The following is an 18,528-nucleotide window of genomic DNA, read 5'->3' as shown; positions in this document are numbered from 1 at the left end:
GGCGCTTGCTCCACTCTCTGCCGGTTTTCAGTCACTCCCTCCGCTACCTACAATCAAATTGGGCCCTTCTGGTGCTGGTTCCCGAGTGGGTGGGCCTGTGCACACTCTAGGCCCCTGTGGGTCTCTCCAAGGAACTCTCCTGTGAGGCTGGGAGTTTTTCCTGCTGCTGCCTCAACCCCCACAGGTGTTTTCACTCAGAGGTTTGAGGCTTTATTTCCCCGCCTGGAGCCCTGGGTTGCGAGGTCTGCTTCGCTCCCCTCCATTCCTCCGGGTTTATCTATGCATGAATGCGGGGCCGTGGGGTCTGCCAGCCACCACCTCACTGGGTCCACCAGCTCCCCCCTTGCTGCGAGTCCTCTCTGCCCCAGCTGCCTGTCTCCGCCCCTTCTACCGGTCTGGATGAATGTTTCTTGTTTATCTCTTTGGTTGTCGGACTTCCATTCAGTTCGATTTTCTGTCAGTTCTGGTGTTTTTTTTTTTTTTTAAATTGTTATTGTCCTTCTTTTGGTTGTGGGAGGAGGCACAGTATGTCTACCTACGCCTCCGTCTTGGCCGGAAGTTGGAATGCCTTTTTCTTAATGGCAGTAGGGAGCTATTGAATGCTTTTGCTAAACTGAGTAAGTTATTTTTGTACCTCTGCTCTTCTTTAAAATGGATTTAATTCATCAATCTTACACTTTGTTTTTGTTCTCTGGCAATTTCTTTTTAAACCAACTCTTAAAAAAGCAGTGTCATAATGAACTACATCTGAATTTATCTGAATAAAATTGACCAGTACCCTCAGATTTCTAGTAACGGTGGGAAGAAATAGAATTTTTTCCCTTATTTGGTTAAAACTCTGAATTGCTCATCCTGTGAACCTACATGCACAAAGGTGCTTAGTGGGTACCTTTTGGGAAGATGGTGGGGTAATGATTAATGTTTTTGAAAGTGTGTTTTTTAAAACAAAGTAGAACTATAATCATTATTTTATTATTTGTAACATATCCTTGACCAGACAGCATTTTTAAGACTTTTTAATAGTGATATAAATAATCTCTCGGTTGTTTCTATCTGTTTAGATCATTGAATTTAAAGTATTATCAGGCAATCATCATTACTTTGAGATTTTTCGTTTTTCTTAATGAAACCATGTTAAGATTATTCATTTTGTTTTTCCCCAAATTGAATATTTTATTAACATGATAGTTGTTTTTGTATCATTGATCCTTTCATTGATTTTCTTGACCCTTTGTGATTTTTGATCCACTCTGGTGCTCTAGTTAGAGGCATGTTTGTGGGCTGCTGTAAAATTTCTGTGCTGTGTTGGAATGTTTTCTAATAGGCAGGGCCCCGGTTGGGCAAGAAGAGATATCCTTGATCTGAGGCCTCTCACGTGTGATTCAAGTCAAGGCTGAACATTCTGGAAAGGAGCAGATCTTGCAGTGGCTCCTGCCCTCCCTGCTAGGGAGACAAGGCTTTAGTGAAGTCACTGAATCCACATGACAGGGAGAAGAGGGGAGACAAGCAGTGTGTCCCACAGGCCTGAGGAGAGAGCTCCCAAGTTTGCCACAGTCACCGAATTACCGTGGTTCCAGGCACATTCCGTGACACCATGAGACAATCTGCTGTGATTCTGCCCAGGGTAGCACCACCCAAGACACCTCCGTGGGGTAAAGCTGGGTGATTTTTACTTGGCAGACCCCACGGTTCCATTTGGAACTTGAAGGTAGTCCCTACCTTGTGTCTCATTCCTGTTGGATTCCAAGCCTGTGGGGTGAGGTGTCTTCTCCTTCTGTATACACAGCTCCAGGTTTCTTTCCCTTTGGTTCAGCCTCTCAAGAGCTCTCTCTCTGTTAGACCTTTCTTTGGTGCCCTCTGGAATCTTTGTGCTACTAATAGTAACATTTACATAACACATATGTGCAAAATGCTGTTCTAAGCACTGTTCACATATGACTTGTATTGGCTCACTTAATCCTCACTGTGCCCCAGAACATAGGCATTGTTATTATAGCCACTTTACCGATGATGAAAGTGAGACACAGAGAAGTTAATTCACGTGCGATCACATAGCTAGTGAGTTGTAGAGCTGGGACTGGTGCTCTTGGTCATTAAAATATCCTGCTGCTTTCTAGGATAAAAATTTCCCTGTACACTTAATCTTTCTCAGAAAGGTCCTTCAGTCATTCCGTCTTTCATGTGCACACAAAAGTGCAACAAAGTGCTAATGTGTGCTTGACTACCCACTTGGAACACTTCCCAAACCAGGGAATATGGCTTACCACAGAAAATAAACCTCACAAACTATGAGCTCATAATTGAACATTAAAAACCATATGAGGAAAACCATATGGGAGAACCAGCAGATTCAACAAATGGCAAAATTAACACTTCTAGTACTAGATACAACAGAATAATCTGAAAGTATAAACATTTAAAAATATGATTACAGAGTAAAGAAGGAATAGAAGCCATAGTAAAATAACAGAACACTAGGAATAAAGAATAGGCAGTTTGAAGTAGACCCACATACAAATTTCAAAAAGTTTAATGTTCAGGAAGCTTAAATAAGTATGATTTGATTATTTCCAGGTGCATTGAGAATAAAATGGAAAGTAGACCTGAGAAATATCACCCAGTTGGCAGAAGAGGCTAAATTGATAGAAAATGTGAGTGAGAGGTCAAAAGATATCAATATAACCAATAGAATGAGGTCTAATACAAGTCTAATAAGAGTTCCAAAAGACGAGAATAGAGAGGAAGAGGGGACTACAACATTCAAAGAGGCAATGGATAAAGATTTTTTAGAAGTATAGAAAACAAAATCCTAGCATTGAGGAAGCTTGCAAAATTCCAAACATTTTAGTGAGATTGCAGAACTTTTAGCAAGCATATGGGGAAACCATCTCTCTCATATGCCTTTTGTGGAGGGCCATTTAGCAATACATATTTATTTGATCCAGAAGTTTTGCTTCTAGGAATTTATCCTCAGGAAATAGTGACTTCAGTTCCCAAAGATTTCCTTATGTAAGGATGTTGATATCAGCATTGTGTAATAGAAATATATTGGCAACACTTTAAAAAACTCATCAAATGCAATAAATGAAGTAAATTATGATATAATCATAAAAGCACTGTTGCTTTTTGTAGCTGTTAAAATGATCATAAAGATCTATTATCATTTATTGTCATAGAAAGATGCTTGATATGGTAACAAGATGTAATTAAAAACCAGTGCGCATAGTTTGGTCTCACTGGCATAAACAGAAGTGTGTGTGAGTGTATATATATATATACACATGTGTGTATATACATGTATACACACACATATATGGGTAAATACTCAAACATTAAGATGGTTAACACTGGGTGGATTTTTTTACTTTCTTCTTTATATTTTTATGTATTGTCTGAAGTTTAAAAATTAACTATGTATTACCTTATTAATCATGAGAAACCACAGGTGTTTCACTTGGGAAACACAGAAAACAAACCTGAAACAAAAATGGTGCCCTGAAGTTACAGACCTGAGTAGTTAGAGCAGTGCTGATTGATTACTCAGGTGTGTGCTCTATTACACAGTAACCAAAACCGTAACCCGGAGAGCAAGACTCTTCGGTTGCATCCTCTTTTGTTCTATCCTGCTTTCTCAGCCTTCTCTGTGTAGCTTTCAGTGTGCAACCATATTTTTCAGTTGTTTCCTCTTTTTTGTAAAACAAAATATATAGTTCCAATGTACTTCATGGCTACTGAATGAACAAGCTTATTTTTAAAATGGAAATAAATGGATTAAAGTTAATTAAAACCCTTCTGTTCCTTCTGTTTGGCCAATGAGAGTGAGCAGCTGGGAGAGGTGCAATCAGTCAATGAGCACTGATAATAAAAACTTGGTTAAAGAATGTTATCCTTTCTTGTGTTCTCCTGTGGCCGGAAAAGCTATTTCTGTAGCTGTAGCTGATCTTGTGTCTGCAGGCCGCGTTGAGAAGCTGAGCAGCGGTCCAGCATAGTTCCTTGACCAGAAAAGGATTTCCTTGGGGCTCTTTGGAGACTGTAATTACAGCTAGTGTGACTGTTGTGTTTTTGCCTTCAGTATTGGGAGGGCTTGCTCTGAGCAGTGTGGCCCAGTAGGTGGGACATTGTCCCACAAAGCAAAAAGTCTCTGGTTTCATTCCTGGTCAGGGCACATGCCTGGGTTGCAGGGTCAGTCCCTGGTTGGGGTGCATATGAGAGGCAACCAATTGATGTTTCTCTCTTACATCTATGTTTCTCTCCCTCTCTTTCTCTTTCCCTTCCCCTCTCTCTAAAAATAAATAAATAAAATCTTTTAAAAAATATTGGGAGGTCTCTCTCTATATTTGAAAAAAAAGAGAATACATTGAGGTTCTCAGTATGGTAAAGCCTGACAGTGAGCGGCTGTGGTGGTGTATACTGGCAGATCATCACAATTTCCTACTGAACACATAAATATAAAGGTTCCCAGGCCCTCCGGGGTTCTGATTCAATTGGGTCGAGGCCTAGGAATCTGTATTTTAAATTCCTCCCAGAGGGTCTTGCTAACCATGCAGGTTTAGGAACCGAAAATCTGTGGCGTGGTATAGTCTTGGGAGGTGTCTACCTCACAAAAACTTTGTATATTTCTTAGTGCCCTGTCATCCTTTTTTCTTTTCTTTTCCTGTCCTCCCATTTTTAAAATTATTAAACATGTTCTTTCTTGTTTCTTGCCTGTGTGAAGGCCTGTGAATATTTATGGGACTACTAAATGAAGTTGCTGACTCACAGCCTGAGATCTGGAATCTGACCTAAATAGTGTTTCTGTGTAATTGTGTGTCGGTGTTTGTGTGTGTAAGTCTACCCCAATGTCCTGTATGTACTGTTGAATAGTATCTACTGTCCTAAAGGTGTTATCGTGCTTTCAACCTAAAATTATGAGATGCACTAAAATGCAATGGAAAACAACCCAGCGTCAAGAGACAGAGCAATCTAAGATCCTGACTCAGATGTGACCCAGATAGAGAAATGATCAGATAGAGAATTAAAACAAAGCTGTGATAGTCCAGGATAATCTTCCTATTTTAAGGTCAGCTGACTAGGAGCCTTAATTACTCTTTGTCTTATAACCTAACGTATTCACAATTTCCAGGAATTAGATTATGGACATATTTGGTGGTGGGGCATTGTTTGGCTACCACACACACTACATGTATTTAGAAGCCCAGAATGAGAAGAGAGAAAGAGAATGGGGCAGAGAAATATTTGAAGAGATATTGGTCAGGAATTATCCAAAATTAGTAAAAGATACCAAACCATAGATCCAGGAAGATAGAATACCATAGTCAGGTAACACACAAACCTCAACACATCATATTCAAACTGCTAAAAACAAAGAGAAAGAAAATGTTGAAGGTAGAGAAAAAAGACACATTACATACAGAAGAACAAAGGTAAGATCTATAGCAAACATGTTACCAAAATCCAGGAGACAATAAAATGACATCAGTCAAGTACCGGGGGAAAAACCCGCTCATCTAAAATAATTATACCCAGCAAAAATGTCATTCAAAAATGAAAGAAAGGGAGACATTTTCAGACAAACTTTGAGAGAATTAATTAGTAGCAGACCTACACTACAGGAGATATTAAGGGAAATTCTTCAGGCACAAGGAATATGGTACCAGACAGAAACTTGGATAAACACAAAGAGCTACAGATCTCTGGATATGGCTAAAATGAAGATAAATATAAAAGACTTTTTCCCCTTACTTTAAATTCCTTTTTAAAAAAAGTTAATTGCAGAAAATAAAAATTTCAGCAGTGTATTTTGGTGTGTAATTTGTGTAAAAGTAAAATGTGTGACAGTGGAAGTGCCATGGTTAGGAGGGAAGAATTAAGAATATACTATTATGTTCCAGTTAAAGGTGAGATCATATGGTAATCAATAGAGGAAAAAAGCAAACAAAATATAACCAGAGACATTGAAGTTAAGAACAATCTAACAATAGCGGGGGGGGGGGGGACAGTGGGGAGAGGGGATTACAGGAACTACTATAAAGGACACATGGACAAAATCAAGGGAGAGGGTGGAGGTAGGGGAGGGAGGTGGGTTCAGCTGGGGTGGGGTGGAGGGATGGGGAGAAAATGCAGACAACTGTAATTGAATAACAATAAAAAAAAGAATATACTATTATAAGGATTGTTATACTACATGTCAAGTAGTTCCATAGTATTTTAAAGTAGACTGTGAGTAATTAAAGATGCATGTAGTAGTCATAGGGAAACCACTAAAAAATTAAAAAGTATAAATAATAAACCAATAGTGAAGATAGGACAGTATTCTAAAAACTAATCCAAAATCATGAAGAGAAAGAGGAAAGAGAAACAAAGAACAGATGGGACAAATAGGAAGCAACTGGCAAGATGGTAGATTTTATTCCAACCATATCAATAATTACATGAAATGTAATTGATCTAAATATACCAATGAAAAGACAGAGATCAGATCAGTTAAAAAAGCAAAAGCCAACTACACCTTGTCTACAAGAAAGCCACTTTTTTTTTTCCCCATTTAAGACAGGGAATACTTTATTCAAACCCATCAGAAAAATGAACTGGCTGGGTCTGTAACGAAGCGTCATGTTTTCAAGCACAGGCCAGTAATTGTATATGAGTATACACTGCTACCTACAAATTAACTGATCAGAACACAACTTTTCAATGTTTAAAACAGAGTAAGCTTCCCTATAAAAGCAGCACCGTTGTGACATTTTAACTTTAGTATTCCTCTCCTTCTTCCTCACCCTCTCCTTCAACAGAATCCCTACCAACCTCCTCATAGTCCTCCTCTAGGGCAGCCATGTCCTCACGGGCCTCAGAAAACTCCCCTTCCTCCATGCCCTCACCCACGTACCAGTGGACAAAGGCACACTTGGCATACATCAGGTCAAACTTGTGGTCCAGGCGAGTTTAGGCCTCAGCAATAGCTGTACTTTGGCCAGGTCTCCACCAAGCACCACAGTGGGAGGCTGATAATTAATGCCAATTTTGAAGTCAGTGGGGCACCAGTCCACAAACTAGATGGTACGCTTGGTCTTGATGGTGGCAGTGGCAGCATTGACATCTTTGGGAACCACGTCACCATTGTACAACAGGCAGCAAGCCATGTATTTACCGTGGTGAGGGTCACAGTTTGCCATCTGGTTTGCTGGCTCAAAGCACGCATTGGAGATCTCTGCTACGGAAAGCTGTTCATGGTAGGCTTTCTCAGCAGAGATGACAGGGGCGTATGTGACCAGAGGAAAATGGATGTGGGGATAAGGCACCAGGTTGGTCTGGAATTCTGTCAGATCGACATTCAGGGCTCCATCAAACCTGAGGGGAGCAGTGATGGAGGACACAATTTAGCCTATCAACCTATTCAGGTTAGTATAGATTGGGTGCTCGATATCGAGGTTTCTACGACAGATGTTGTAGGTGGCCTCATTGTCAACCATGAAGGCACGATACGAGTGCTCCAGGGTGGTGAGGATGGAGTTGTAGGGCTCCATTACTACAGCTGTGAAACATGGGGGGCTGGGTAAATGGAGAACTCTGGCTTGGACTTCTTGTCATAATGGACAGAGAGATACTCCATCAGCAGGGAGGTGAACCTGAACCAGTTCCCTCACCAAATCTGTGGGAAAGCAAGAAGCCCTGAAGACCTGTGCACTGGTCAGCCAGTTTCCGAATTTGGTCCAGGAAGAGGTCAGTGATCTCCTTGTTAGTGGTGTAGTGTCCACGGGCATAGTTATTAGCAGCGTCTTCCTTGACTGTGATCAGCTGCTCAGGGTGGAAGAGCTGGCGGTAAGTAGCAGTGCGAACTTCATCAATGACTGTGGGTTCCAGGTCCACAAATGCTGCCCTGGGCACATGCTTGCCAGCCCTGTCTCACTGAAGAAGGTGTTGAAGGAGTCATCTTCTCCACCGATGGTCTTGTCACTGGCATCTGGCCATCAGGCTGGATGCCATGTTCCAGGCAGTAGAGCTCCCAGCAGGCATTGCTGAGCTGGACACCAGCCTGGCCCACGGGGATTGAGATGCACTCACGCATGGTTGCTGCTTTGTGGCTGCTGAGCGGGTAGCGGAGAGGAAGAGAAGTTGCTTCTTACAGCGCGGCTCGTAGGCAGTCAATCTAAGAGAACCTGTCAGAAAGCCACTTTTAATATAAAGACATGGATCGGCTAGCCCTGGTCAGGTGGCTCAGTTGGTTGGATTGTCCTCCTGAACACCAAAAGGTTGTGGCTTTGGTCCCTGGTTGGGGTGCTTCTGGGAAGCAACTGGTTGATGTTTCTCTCTCTCTCTTTCTCTGTCTTCCCTTGCCCCTTCTCCCTCTCCCTTCCTCTTTCTCTGAAATCAATAAACATATCCTTGGTGAGGATTTAAAAAAAAAAAGACATAGGCTAAAGTCATTCCTATGACTTTTAATTATCTGGCAGATAAAAGTCATTTCTGTGATTTTTAATTATCTGGCAGATTAATGAAAAGCATCTTCTAATGTTCATTTTACATAATTCTTTTAACCCAAGAGACCTTGTTCTTGGTTACTTTTTTGGTTGCAAACTAAAGGAAAGAAGAAATTTAGAATTCTGTTGTACACGAAGTAGTTTTCTGTTTTTTTCTTCTGTTATGGAATTGGTACTACCCAACTTGCTTAGAGTTTCCTCTTGTCTCATGTGGTGTTTGCTGAGTGTAAAAGCCCTCTACAGTCTTTTTGATTCTTGTTAATTTACTTTGGCCTCCCTCTGGGCACAGTATGAGTTCTTAGGATTTTCCTTATAATGTAATATTGCTTCTAGTTTGCTTTTGATTTTTTTCAAATTTCACTTTTTAGGATGTTCTGGGGCATAAGTTTATCTTTCTGTAAAAACATGACTATGAATTTTTTGAAAACTGCTTTAAGTCTCTGGGGAAGCTGGTAGTTTTTAAAGGGTAGTATATCTATTTTCTCAGGAGAATTCTCAGAGGCATTCTACTTTCCAAGGCACTTTTGGGATATTTCATTTTGGTTATTAGTCTTTTTAACACACCAGGATTGTTACTCCTAAAGATGCATAGCCTATGAACCAGTTAAAAAACCCCACAAAACAGTTACAGTCAAAATTTTCCAGGGGCAGCCCTGGCTGGTGTAGCTCAGTGGATTGAGTACTGGCCTGTGAACCAAAGGGTCACTGGTTTGATTACTTGTCAGGTGTTGAGAGCTAGGAAAGAGGGCTAGACAATTATAAGCATTGCTAAGCAGAAAACCTCTTGAAGGTCACTAGAATGGATAACGAAGAGAAACAAATCGTCATCCGAAATAAGCTTATCAACAGGAGACGGACAGATAGTTCCTCCTGAACCCAGAGCAAAACTCCTCCAGAGCTCAGAGCTATGCAGAGATAACAGCAACTCCCGCTTTTGTAACTTGCTTGCTTGCTTCTCACTGTATAAAAGGGCTAGCCTGTGAGCGTTCGGCGCGGCTCTCATCTGCAGCTCTTCAGAGCACCGTGTCTCCGGGACACATCGAGAGTCCGCCCCTGCGCAGGTTAAAAGAGTTGGCCATTAAAGTAACATCTCTGAAAACGTCCTGAAAGTCTCCGAACATCTGTTTCTTGCGTCAGTGGGTGCAACATCAGGCACAAGCCTGGGTTGCTGGCCAGGTCGACAGTAGGGGGCGCACAAGAGGCTACCACACATTGATGTTTCTCTCCCTTGCTTTCTCCCTCCTTTCTCCTCTCTCTAAAAATAAATAAATAAATAATTAGGAAAAAAATTTTCCAGAGGCAAATTTAGTTGGAAAAAAATTTGCCTGGTTAGCTCCTCAAGGTCTGTCAGACACTGTCTGATTTGGTGTTAATTAAAATGTCTGTCTTCAACATTAATCATCTATGAATGTCAAGTATACTGTGTAAAGAGAAATAGTTATTTGTCCTGTAGATTAGGAGGAATGGTAGAGTAACAGCATTCCCAGGAGAGCAGATTTGTACCAATGCCATCACCCTCTCCCTCAATCCCCTTTTGGATTTGTGTGCTGTGAGTGTGCCCTAACTGGGTTGCTCTGTCCATAGCTTTGGCCCTGACTATTGTCATGGAACCCAGCATTAGAAAGTACAATGGGCATGTAAAGCGAGGAAAAATGGGAAGAACTTGAATCATTTCTAAGGGGGATTAGATGATTTAGAACATAATATCAAAAATAAAAAGTATCTTAAGGTTGATTACTGTTACTTAAAATATATACTGAGTTATTCTTAGTGCCTTATAAAACTAAGGAGAATATAAAGTGCTAATGAGATCAAATGATCAGATATATGATTGTCTTGCTTTGTTATGTGTATATTTTTGTGTGTGTATGTGTATGCTCATATGCTTATCTGTGTATATGTACAGACACCTTTTGTGTGTGTGGCTAATCAGATATTGAGTGTGGGTGCTCCTCTCTTGATATTTGGGTTGAATTCAGGTTCTTAGAGTCAAATGAGTCCGTTTTTAAGTGACGGGAGAGAGGGGTGGTTTGGAGAATAGAAAGCCTTCTTCAGCTTCAGGTTCTTGACTATTCTGGGTAAGAGTTGTTTTGTAATTTAGTTGTAATTTTTGCTGTGGTTGTGCAAAGTGCAAGCCTTGTTTACCGATGCCTCCATCTTGACCAGAAGTCAGTATCTTCAGGGTCTTAGTAGCAAAAGGGATTAGGCTCTAGAAGCCATTTAGAGTTTTATAAACAAGTGGAGATAAAATGTGATTATAGGAGCCTCAGGTATTCAATAATTACTATTGAAAACAAGTTTCCTTATTCACAAGTGTGGACATCCTAATAAAATGTATGTTTTTTTTTAAACAATGAAAAGGTATGCCTGACATAACAGAGAGGGGGAGGGAAAGATAGGAGAGTAGAGTATGAGGGTAATGATGTAAGTCAGTTTAAATTTCAACAGAATCTACCATGGGCATGAAAGACCCCGACCCACAGCCTGTCCCCTCCTTAGTGATGAATTTTTCTGTTTGTTTGGATACTCAAAATGTTTTGTTCAGTACAACCTACCAAACTACAGAGATTGACAGTGATGAAAGAAAAAGAAAAAAACGCCCACAGGTCTTGGCTTATAGCAAAGAAAAACTGTCTTTATGGGAAGTCTCGCAGTAGACTGGAGACACCCCCAATTTTGACAACTGAAGATACTATGACATGCACACATTCTTCATGGCAGATTTCTTTAAGTAGGCTATTTTATTTTTAGATGGTTATCAGACGTTAAGTCCAGAAGTAAACTGATATGAGGGAAGATGCTCCAGCCAGATTCTAATCTTTGCTTCAGTGAAAAAGGCTAGGAAAAAGAATTCCCCAAGTCAACAGGACTTCAATGTATTGTTATTGCTCAGTCTATCACCTTGGTGACAGGAAAGCTTGAGGGGGTGCCGGCGGTGGTGGTGTTAGTACGAACAGTTCTTCCACTGAATAAATGTGTGTACATATATATTCATATAACTGGTTTCATCTCAGTGAGACAGCTACTAATGTAAGGAAAGTTTGGTAGAAAATTTCCTAGAAACAGCTTGCCTGTTTTCTAAATACAGTGGCTATTTTTCCTACTTTGTCAGGCAGATAAGAGGCAGCTATAGAACATTGTGTTTGAAGAGAGACCCTTGACAGTAAGTTATGTCAACATCTGAGGTGCTGAGGCAGCTCCATGTGGTGACTGGCTATAGCCTTGAACCCCGCTGTCCCCTGCCTTGGTGCCATCACCCTCCTTACGAGTGAGGCTTAGCTGTTAGCTGAGTTCATTGGAGGGCCTTCTCTGAGTGTGTACACAGGAGGCAGCAGTGTCCTTGGGTCATGACTGCTTGGCTGAATGGATCTGGCTCCCTCACCAGGTAAAAGATCCACCAGTAGGGCAGGCTGCCCTGCATACCTGAAGGCTTATTTCCTGAGAGCCTCGAGGGTGATGGGTGGTGATGGTATAAATTCTGTTTAGAGGGGGTGTTTCTGAAACTTTAGTCTGGGGGCCAACTGCCCAACTGTATCTGGGGTGCTTGTTACAAATGCAGGTTCCCAGTTCCATACCTATTAACTGTGATTCAGAATGTCTGGTATGGTAATTCTGATGCACAGTAAGGTTTGGGGAACTGCTGGCTTACAGTACCCTCGCAGGATGTACCTACTACACAAGGGGTCATCTTACTGCAGGGACTTTTGATTACTGTTTGGTCTCTTATCTTACAAATTCATTTATTCAACAAATATTTATAGAATGCCTATTGCGTGTCAGATACCAAGCAAGGCAGTGGAGTTACAACAGTGAACAACATTGACATGATTTTTACCCTCATGAAATGGAGGGGAAGCAAGTAAATAAATTAATAATTATGATTGGAGCTAGAAAGGCCACAGTAGGATGTCATCATAGACTATAATGGAGGGAGGGGCAGTGAGTGTTTAAAATAGAAAGATGGTTAGAGAAGGTCCTCTTGGAGGAGGCAGCAATTACATTAAGACTTAGATTAAAAAGAAACCAGACAGATGAGGAACATGTTAGGCAGTACAGAAAAATTGTGCAGAGGCACTGAGACAGGATCAACCTTGATCCTGTTTAAAGGGAAAAAAGGCCAGGGTGGCCGGTGCCCAGGGGAAGAGAAGAGTGAGATTAGGCAGGTAGGCACCTAGATCACCCAGGTTCTTGAGGACCAAGGGAATGCGTAACAGACTGAGAGAGATGGGGAATCAGATGTTTGGAAATAGAAGTTTGGAGTTGAGAGGCCTGGTTTGGGACAAGGATGTGGGAGTCACCAGCGTTTCAATAGAGAGCCATTGGAATGGGTAATCTAATCTAGGAAGAGGCTGCAGAGAGAGGATAGATAAGGGCCTGGTAAAGAAAGAAGTGGCCAGGACATGGAAAGGTGGGAAGGTAGGAGGAAAATCAGGAGACTGTAGGTCTGTAGAAGCCATGAAAGGAAATGCTCAAAGAGAGCTAGTCAAATGAGTCATTTCTGTTCAAGGTCTAGAACAGCACAGTCCTGTATATAGTAGCCACGAGCTGCATATTGGCTATTGAGCACTTGAAATATGACTAGTGCAAATTTAACTGTGCTACAAGTGTAAAACAAACTGCACACCATGTATACCTAAAACTACTACAATGGTATATGTCAATTATATTTCAATAAAAAAAATGCACACCAGACTTCAAAGACTAAGTACAAAAACAAGAATGAAAAATATTTCATGATTACTTTTTAAAGTAGTTATTACATGTTGAAATGATAATATTTGGGATATATTGGGTTAAATAAAACACACTCTTAACATTTCAGCTGGTTTTTATTTTTCAAAAATATGGCTACTAGAAAACTTAAAATTGCACTTGTGGCTTGTGTCCTATTTCTGTTGCATAGTTGGTCAACGTGGAAGTCATTTGCAGACTTTGTGAGAGTAGACTGCTGATGAAGTAAGACCTAGCAAATTGTTTATACACAGAGGAGACTGAATCAGCATCATAACACTAGTAAACAAATTAATAATAATGATAAGAGCTATGAAGGGCAACAACAGGATATGCCTAAATTTAGTAGCAAAACTCACCACTAAAAATTCTTCTAGACTTTTTGAGATGTGATGTGCATAAGTGATTTAATAATTTCACATAAATAGACAATATAATATGTATTTGAATTAAATCCTTTGAAATAAACTCTGAAATGTAGCTTTTCAATCTTTTTTAACCTGTATTTTCCTTTCTTTTTTGTCTTCTTTCTTTTTATTTAAAATTTATTTTTATTTAATTTATTTATTTTGCATATCTGGCCAGGAAACTTCATGGTGTTATGGTCAACTTGCCGCACAACCGTGTTCAAATCTGTCACCAACAGGTTCATTAAAAACCTGGCCTGCTCGGGGATTTGTGCCAGCCTGGTCTGTGTGCCCTTCGACATCATCCTCAGCACTAGTCCTCACTGTTGCTGGTGGATCTACACCATGCTCTTCTGCAAAGTCGTCAAATTTTTGCACAAAGTCTTCTGCTCTGTGACTATTCTTAGTTTCCCTGCCATTGCCTTGGACAGGTAAGATCAAGTGCCAGGGGCTCAATTTGTTTTAAGTGTATTGAAATATTAGCATCACAAAGCAAATGGGAAATAGTCATTATTCCACATCTTAGTCAGCTTACAGTCAACAGAAAGAGAACGAACTTCCAGAACAGACGCCTCACAAGGTTGATTTAACAGCAGCTACAGAAAATAGGACCATTGAGAAAAGATGTGACATTAGGTCACATCATGAGGATGCTGGGGCAGAGCTGCTGGATCACGGTGGAGCTTCAGCGTGGTCGGAATTATTGGTATTTGTGTTGCAATTTGCAGTAGATTGGCTCATCTGATTGATAACTCCACATTTAGTGCTTTTTAAAAAAATTGTTGTTCAAGTACAGTTTTCTGCCTTTTCCCCCTTCCCCAGCCCAATACCTCAGCCCACCCTACCTCCTTCCCATTTCCATCCCCCTTCTGCTATTGTCCATGTGTCCTTTATAATTGTTCCTGCAAACCCTTAGCAATTAGCGCTTTTTGATGTAGGATGAAAACATTCCTGGAAGAACAAGAGAACAATTCAGTGGTTATTTAACCCATGATTAGATAATCCTTTTGGACCTGGCCAGGTAATACCAGAATCCCTTCCGAGGACTCATTTCCAAGGCTGCATATGGGCCTGGTTGTTGTTTTCTCTTCCCATCCTCTTGAAGAGGATGTTCATTTGGAATGAATCTTATATCTGGCCTACTACCATCACATGTAATTTGATCAGATTTATCAAAGTTAAGTGTAAAGATCTCAGTAATCAACATTTTCCTGCCTTTTCCCTTTGTTGCTAGCATGTCCTGAATACATTTGAGATAATACATTTTAGAGAATAGAATTAAATAAGTAAATAAGAAATGAAAAGTTTTTTGTGTCCACGAGTACTTTTGATTTCAAGATTTGCAGAGAGGAAAAGTTGCTGAAGGGGTAATGTTGGCTCTTCTGACTTGATGGTAAATTTAACTGACCCTATGATAAATTTAACTGCATTTTAGATGAATTTGGATTTTTAAAACTCTTTATTCAAAACATACTTAATACCTTAATGACTTATGAGGATGTGGATTGCGGAACTAGTTTGTGCAGTCACTTCAGGCTCTCAGGCCCAGAACCCTGATTGTATTAGCTGCCTAGTGTTATCCGCATGGAGGACACAGTCACACAAAGCCCTTGCATACTAGGAGAAATTATCGGCTTAAGAGAGGGATCCCTGGGGCTAGAAGCCTGCCTATATTGCTTTCTGGGTGGATGGCTGATGTGGACCCTGGCCAGCAGGGTCCATGTGTTGTGGCTGCAATGGACAAATTCATCTGACTGCAGAAATCCTGTGGAGAAAAAGGGACGGCATGGCCACTCTGAGTGAGAGACGGGGAGAGGGCCTGAGGGCCCGACCCCTGCCTGGACAGGCTTTTATTGCTTTTCTGGGTACATGACATTGAGGATGGTCCGCATTTACTATGCACAGGTTTGCTGTAGGTGATTACCTTTTACAGACAACAAAGGGAAGAATGCTGCTAATTACTTCAAAGAGAAGGATGTTACAGATCAAGGGGGAACGTGGTTGAACTGGTTACACTCCATACTTGGGAGGTTTAGCACAGACTTTAGGAAGTTAAAGATACTCAGTAAACATTTGCTGCCTCAATTCAGGGTGAGGGAGTTTTAGCAGAAGCAAGTCTCATAGTAGCCTATGTACAGTGTGGGCCTGATTCCCCACGGCAGAACCTGTCCTTGGGTGTGGGTCTTGTGTGCCAGACCTTGCTCCCCACTGGCTTTTCTGATTGGGGGCTGGGCTACATTTCCCACGCCATGCAGAACGGTTCCCTGTTGGTGGCGTTGGGCAAAGTGGCTTAACTTTGAGCCTCAGTTTCCTCAGCAGTAAGGAAAATTAAATGAATTGTTTGTGGCCTGGGCTTGGATAGGTCGAACCAATATTTGCCTCTTTTTCTGTAGGTGTTGCTTCTGATTGGCACATGCAGATCTTGCTGTGAGCCACTCTAGCTCTTTGGAATTTTCTCACTAGAAACTCACCATCCATAGGGGCAGACTAGGCAGGTGACAAAAGCAAGTGACACGGGCCAGGCTGGGGTTGTGTCTGCATTTGTGTTCATTGGGGTCAGTCACTTAACAGATGCAGCTAATAGTTGCTTTGTGGCTATCTAGATTTAGTGGGCAGGACTATTTTCTTAGAAGAGAAATCAGAAATCTAGAATTCCATCATTTTTAAATATTTGCAATTAATTTGCATTCAAAAATATTATGTGAACCACTCAAAACCTTTCAGCCAGCTGAATGTACACCATGTGATGCCAGTTTGCCACGGGGGCTGTACAGTGACTTGCCTGACTCTTCCATACCCCACGAGAGGCCTTTGCATATCTGAAGAGAGCCATTGCACAGCACTGTACGACAACAGTGAAAAGTCAAGGGTGAAAAGTCGAGTTCCATCCTGGTGGGTGCCCTCATGAATTTGGCGTTGGACCGCCTGTGTTTGTGGCAGGTGTCCTTTCAGCTACCCCTTAGCTGTACTACCTGCTCAGTGAGGATTTAAGTCTTCAGTCCACATTGTGGATTTTTCTTTTGTGAAAGTTTTTTTTAAACATTTTATTGGGACATAATCTATGTATCACATAAGTCACCCATTTTAGGTGTACAAGTCAATGAATTTTAGTGTCTTTATAGAGCTGTACAGCCATCACCACAATTGAACTTTAGAACCAATTCATTACCCTAGGAAGAAGCCTCCTGCTCATTATCCTCACTCCCCATTCCCACCCCCCGGACCTAGGCAACCACTAATCTACTTTCTGTCTCTGTGTGTTTGCTGATTTTAGACCTTTCATGTAAGTGGATTCATACAGTGTATATTCTTTTATGTCTGGATTCTTTAACTCAGCATAATGTTTGCAAGGCTCATTTATGTTGTAGCATGTATCAGTACTTCATTCCTTTTTTTCTTCAAGTTTTAATGAGATATAATTGACATATGGCACTGTGTAGGTTTAAGGTGGATAGCATAAAGGACTTACATGCATTGTGAAATGATTGGCACAGTAAGTTTGGTTAACCTCCATCATCTCATACAGATACAAAAACAGAGGAGTATTTTGTAATGAGAACTCTTAGGATCTGCTCTCATAACAACTTGTTCTTGTTTATTGCTGAATAATAATAGTTCATTATATGGCTCTCCCACATTTTGCTTATCCATTTACTAGCTGATGGACAGTTAGGTTGTTTCCATTTTTTGGCTATTGTGAAAAATGCTGATATGAATCCTGGATGTTTTTTCCAGGATTCAACAAGAGTGGGAACACAGTATTTTGAACACTTTTCTGTTATACCTGGAACCAATGCAATAATGACTGAGTTATTTCTAGGCACTTGGGCTTAGAGGGGAAAATATGCTAACAAGAAGAAATCCTTATTTTCTTTCCATCAGAAAATCTACTGTATGTTTGCCATTATTATTTTTAAGGGTAAACAAGTCCTTTTAGTAGAAAAATGAGGCCAGCAGGTTCCTATTTTATTATTCAGAGGTACAGATTACCTGTAAGCTTAAGTATGGTGTGCACGAAGACGAAGGGAAGACCATCCTTTTCCTCACTGCTTTCTCAGACTTTTGTTTTCACGACACCGAGTCAGCAAGTTAATTGGGAGGCCATACACTTCCTGCATTATTTTCTAGAGATGTACACACTAACAAAATTATTTATAACAAGCCTGTGTGCTTGTGTGGCAGTCTATTTACCAATACATAACAGGAGCAAAAATGACCGGAAGCCTGGGTTTGTTATCTGCCAGTTAGCAGAGAGGAATCGGAGACGTGAACTCCTGAGCATGTATTCACGTGTGGGTGCCAGGCCTTCACATTGTATTTGTAGAGTTATGGTTAGAAAACTTTATCTATATTCAGAGAAATAGAATTGAGAGCATGTATAACTTCTGCATTTTTTCTCCTTTTTCCCCCTCCCAGAAAAAGATCTAGAACACCTTGTGCTCCACGCATCTCTGGTCATCCATGGTCTTGTTGTGCTGTCTCCCCCAGCTGGCCCCTGCCAGACTCCACCCCAGTGCCACCTTCTCTTGACATTTTCCCAGGTGCTCCCTTTCCCGTACCGCTGTGTATACCTCTCCAGAGCCATCATCTCCTCACTTATAATTGTTTGTTTGCATGCCTTTTTCTTCATTAACTTTAGAAACATTCCTGTATGTCCTTTCTGCTCTGTAACCCAGTGCCTGGCACATAGGTAGTGCTCAGAAACCCTTGTGACAGGACAGCATGCGCGCTTACCTGGCTGTCTGGTGTGAATGAATGTTAATAGGGTTGTAAGGTGTCTCCCTCATTAGCTGACTGAAGTGAAGTGGGCAGAGCTAATCCCTGATAATCACCATACCTCTGATGGCTAGTGACAGCCTTTCCTGACAGAGGTGGCCCTAGGGTCTGAAGAACTACTCATTTCTACCAAATCA

At 41.1% G+C, this 18,528-nt stretch overlaps 1 protein-coding gene and 1 pseudogene across 1 annotated transcript in view; one reads left to right on the top strand and one right to left on the bottom strand.

Moving 5' to 3' along the window:
• The window catches only part of GPR176 (G protein-coupled receptor 176), a 98,112-nt gene that overhangs the window by 74,969 nt on the left and 4,615 nt on the right, over positions 1-18,528 (top strand). Inside the window, exon 2 of the mRNA XM_024568382.4 lies at positions 13,794-14,046. Within this exon, the coding sequence (XP_024424150.2) occupies positions 13,794-14,046 (253 nt within the window). The remainder of the gene's footprint in view (positions 1-13,793; positions 14,047-18,528) is intronic.
• Positions 6,699-8,065, bottom strand: LOC112311908 (tubulin alpha-1A chain-like; annotated as a pseudogene).

Source organism: Desmodus rotundus, chromosome 7, assembly GCF_022682495.2.
Source record: "Desmodus rotundus isolate HL8 chromosome 7, HLdesRot8A.1, whole genome shotgun sequence".
In the NCBI taxonomy this organism is placed as follows: Eukaryota; Metazoa; Chordata; class Mammalia; order Chiroptera; family Phyllostomidae; genus Desmodus; species Desmodus rotundus.
The sequence above is the reverse complement of the archived record's forward strand: the minus strand, read 5'-3'. Positions and strand labels throughout refer to the sequence as shown.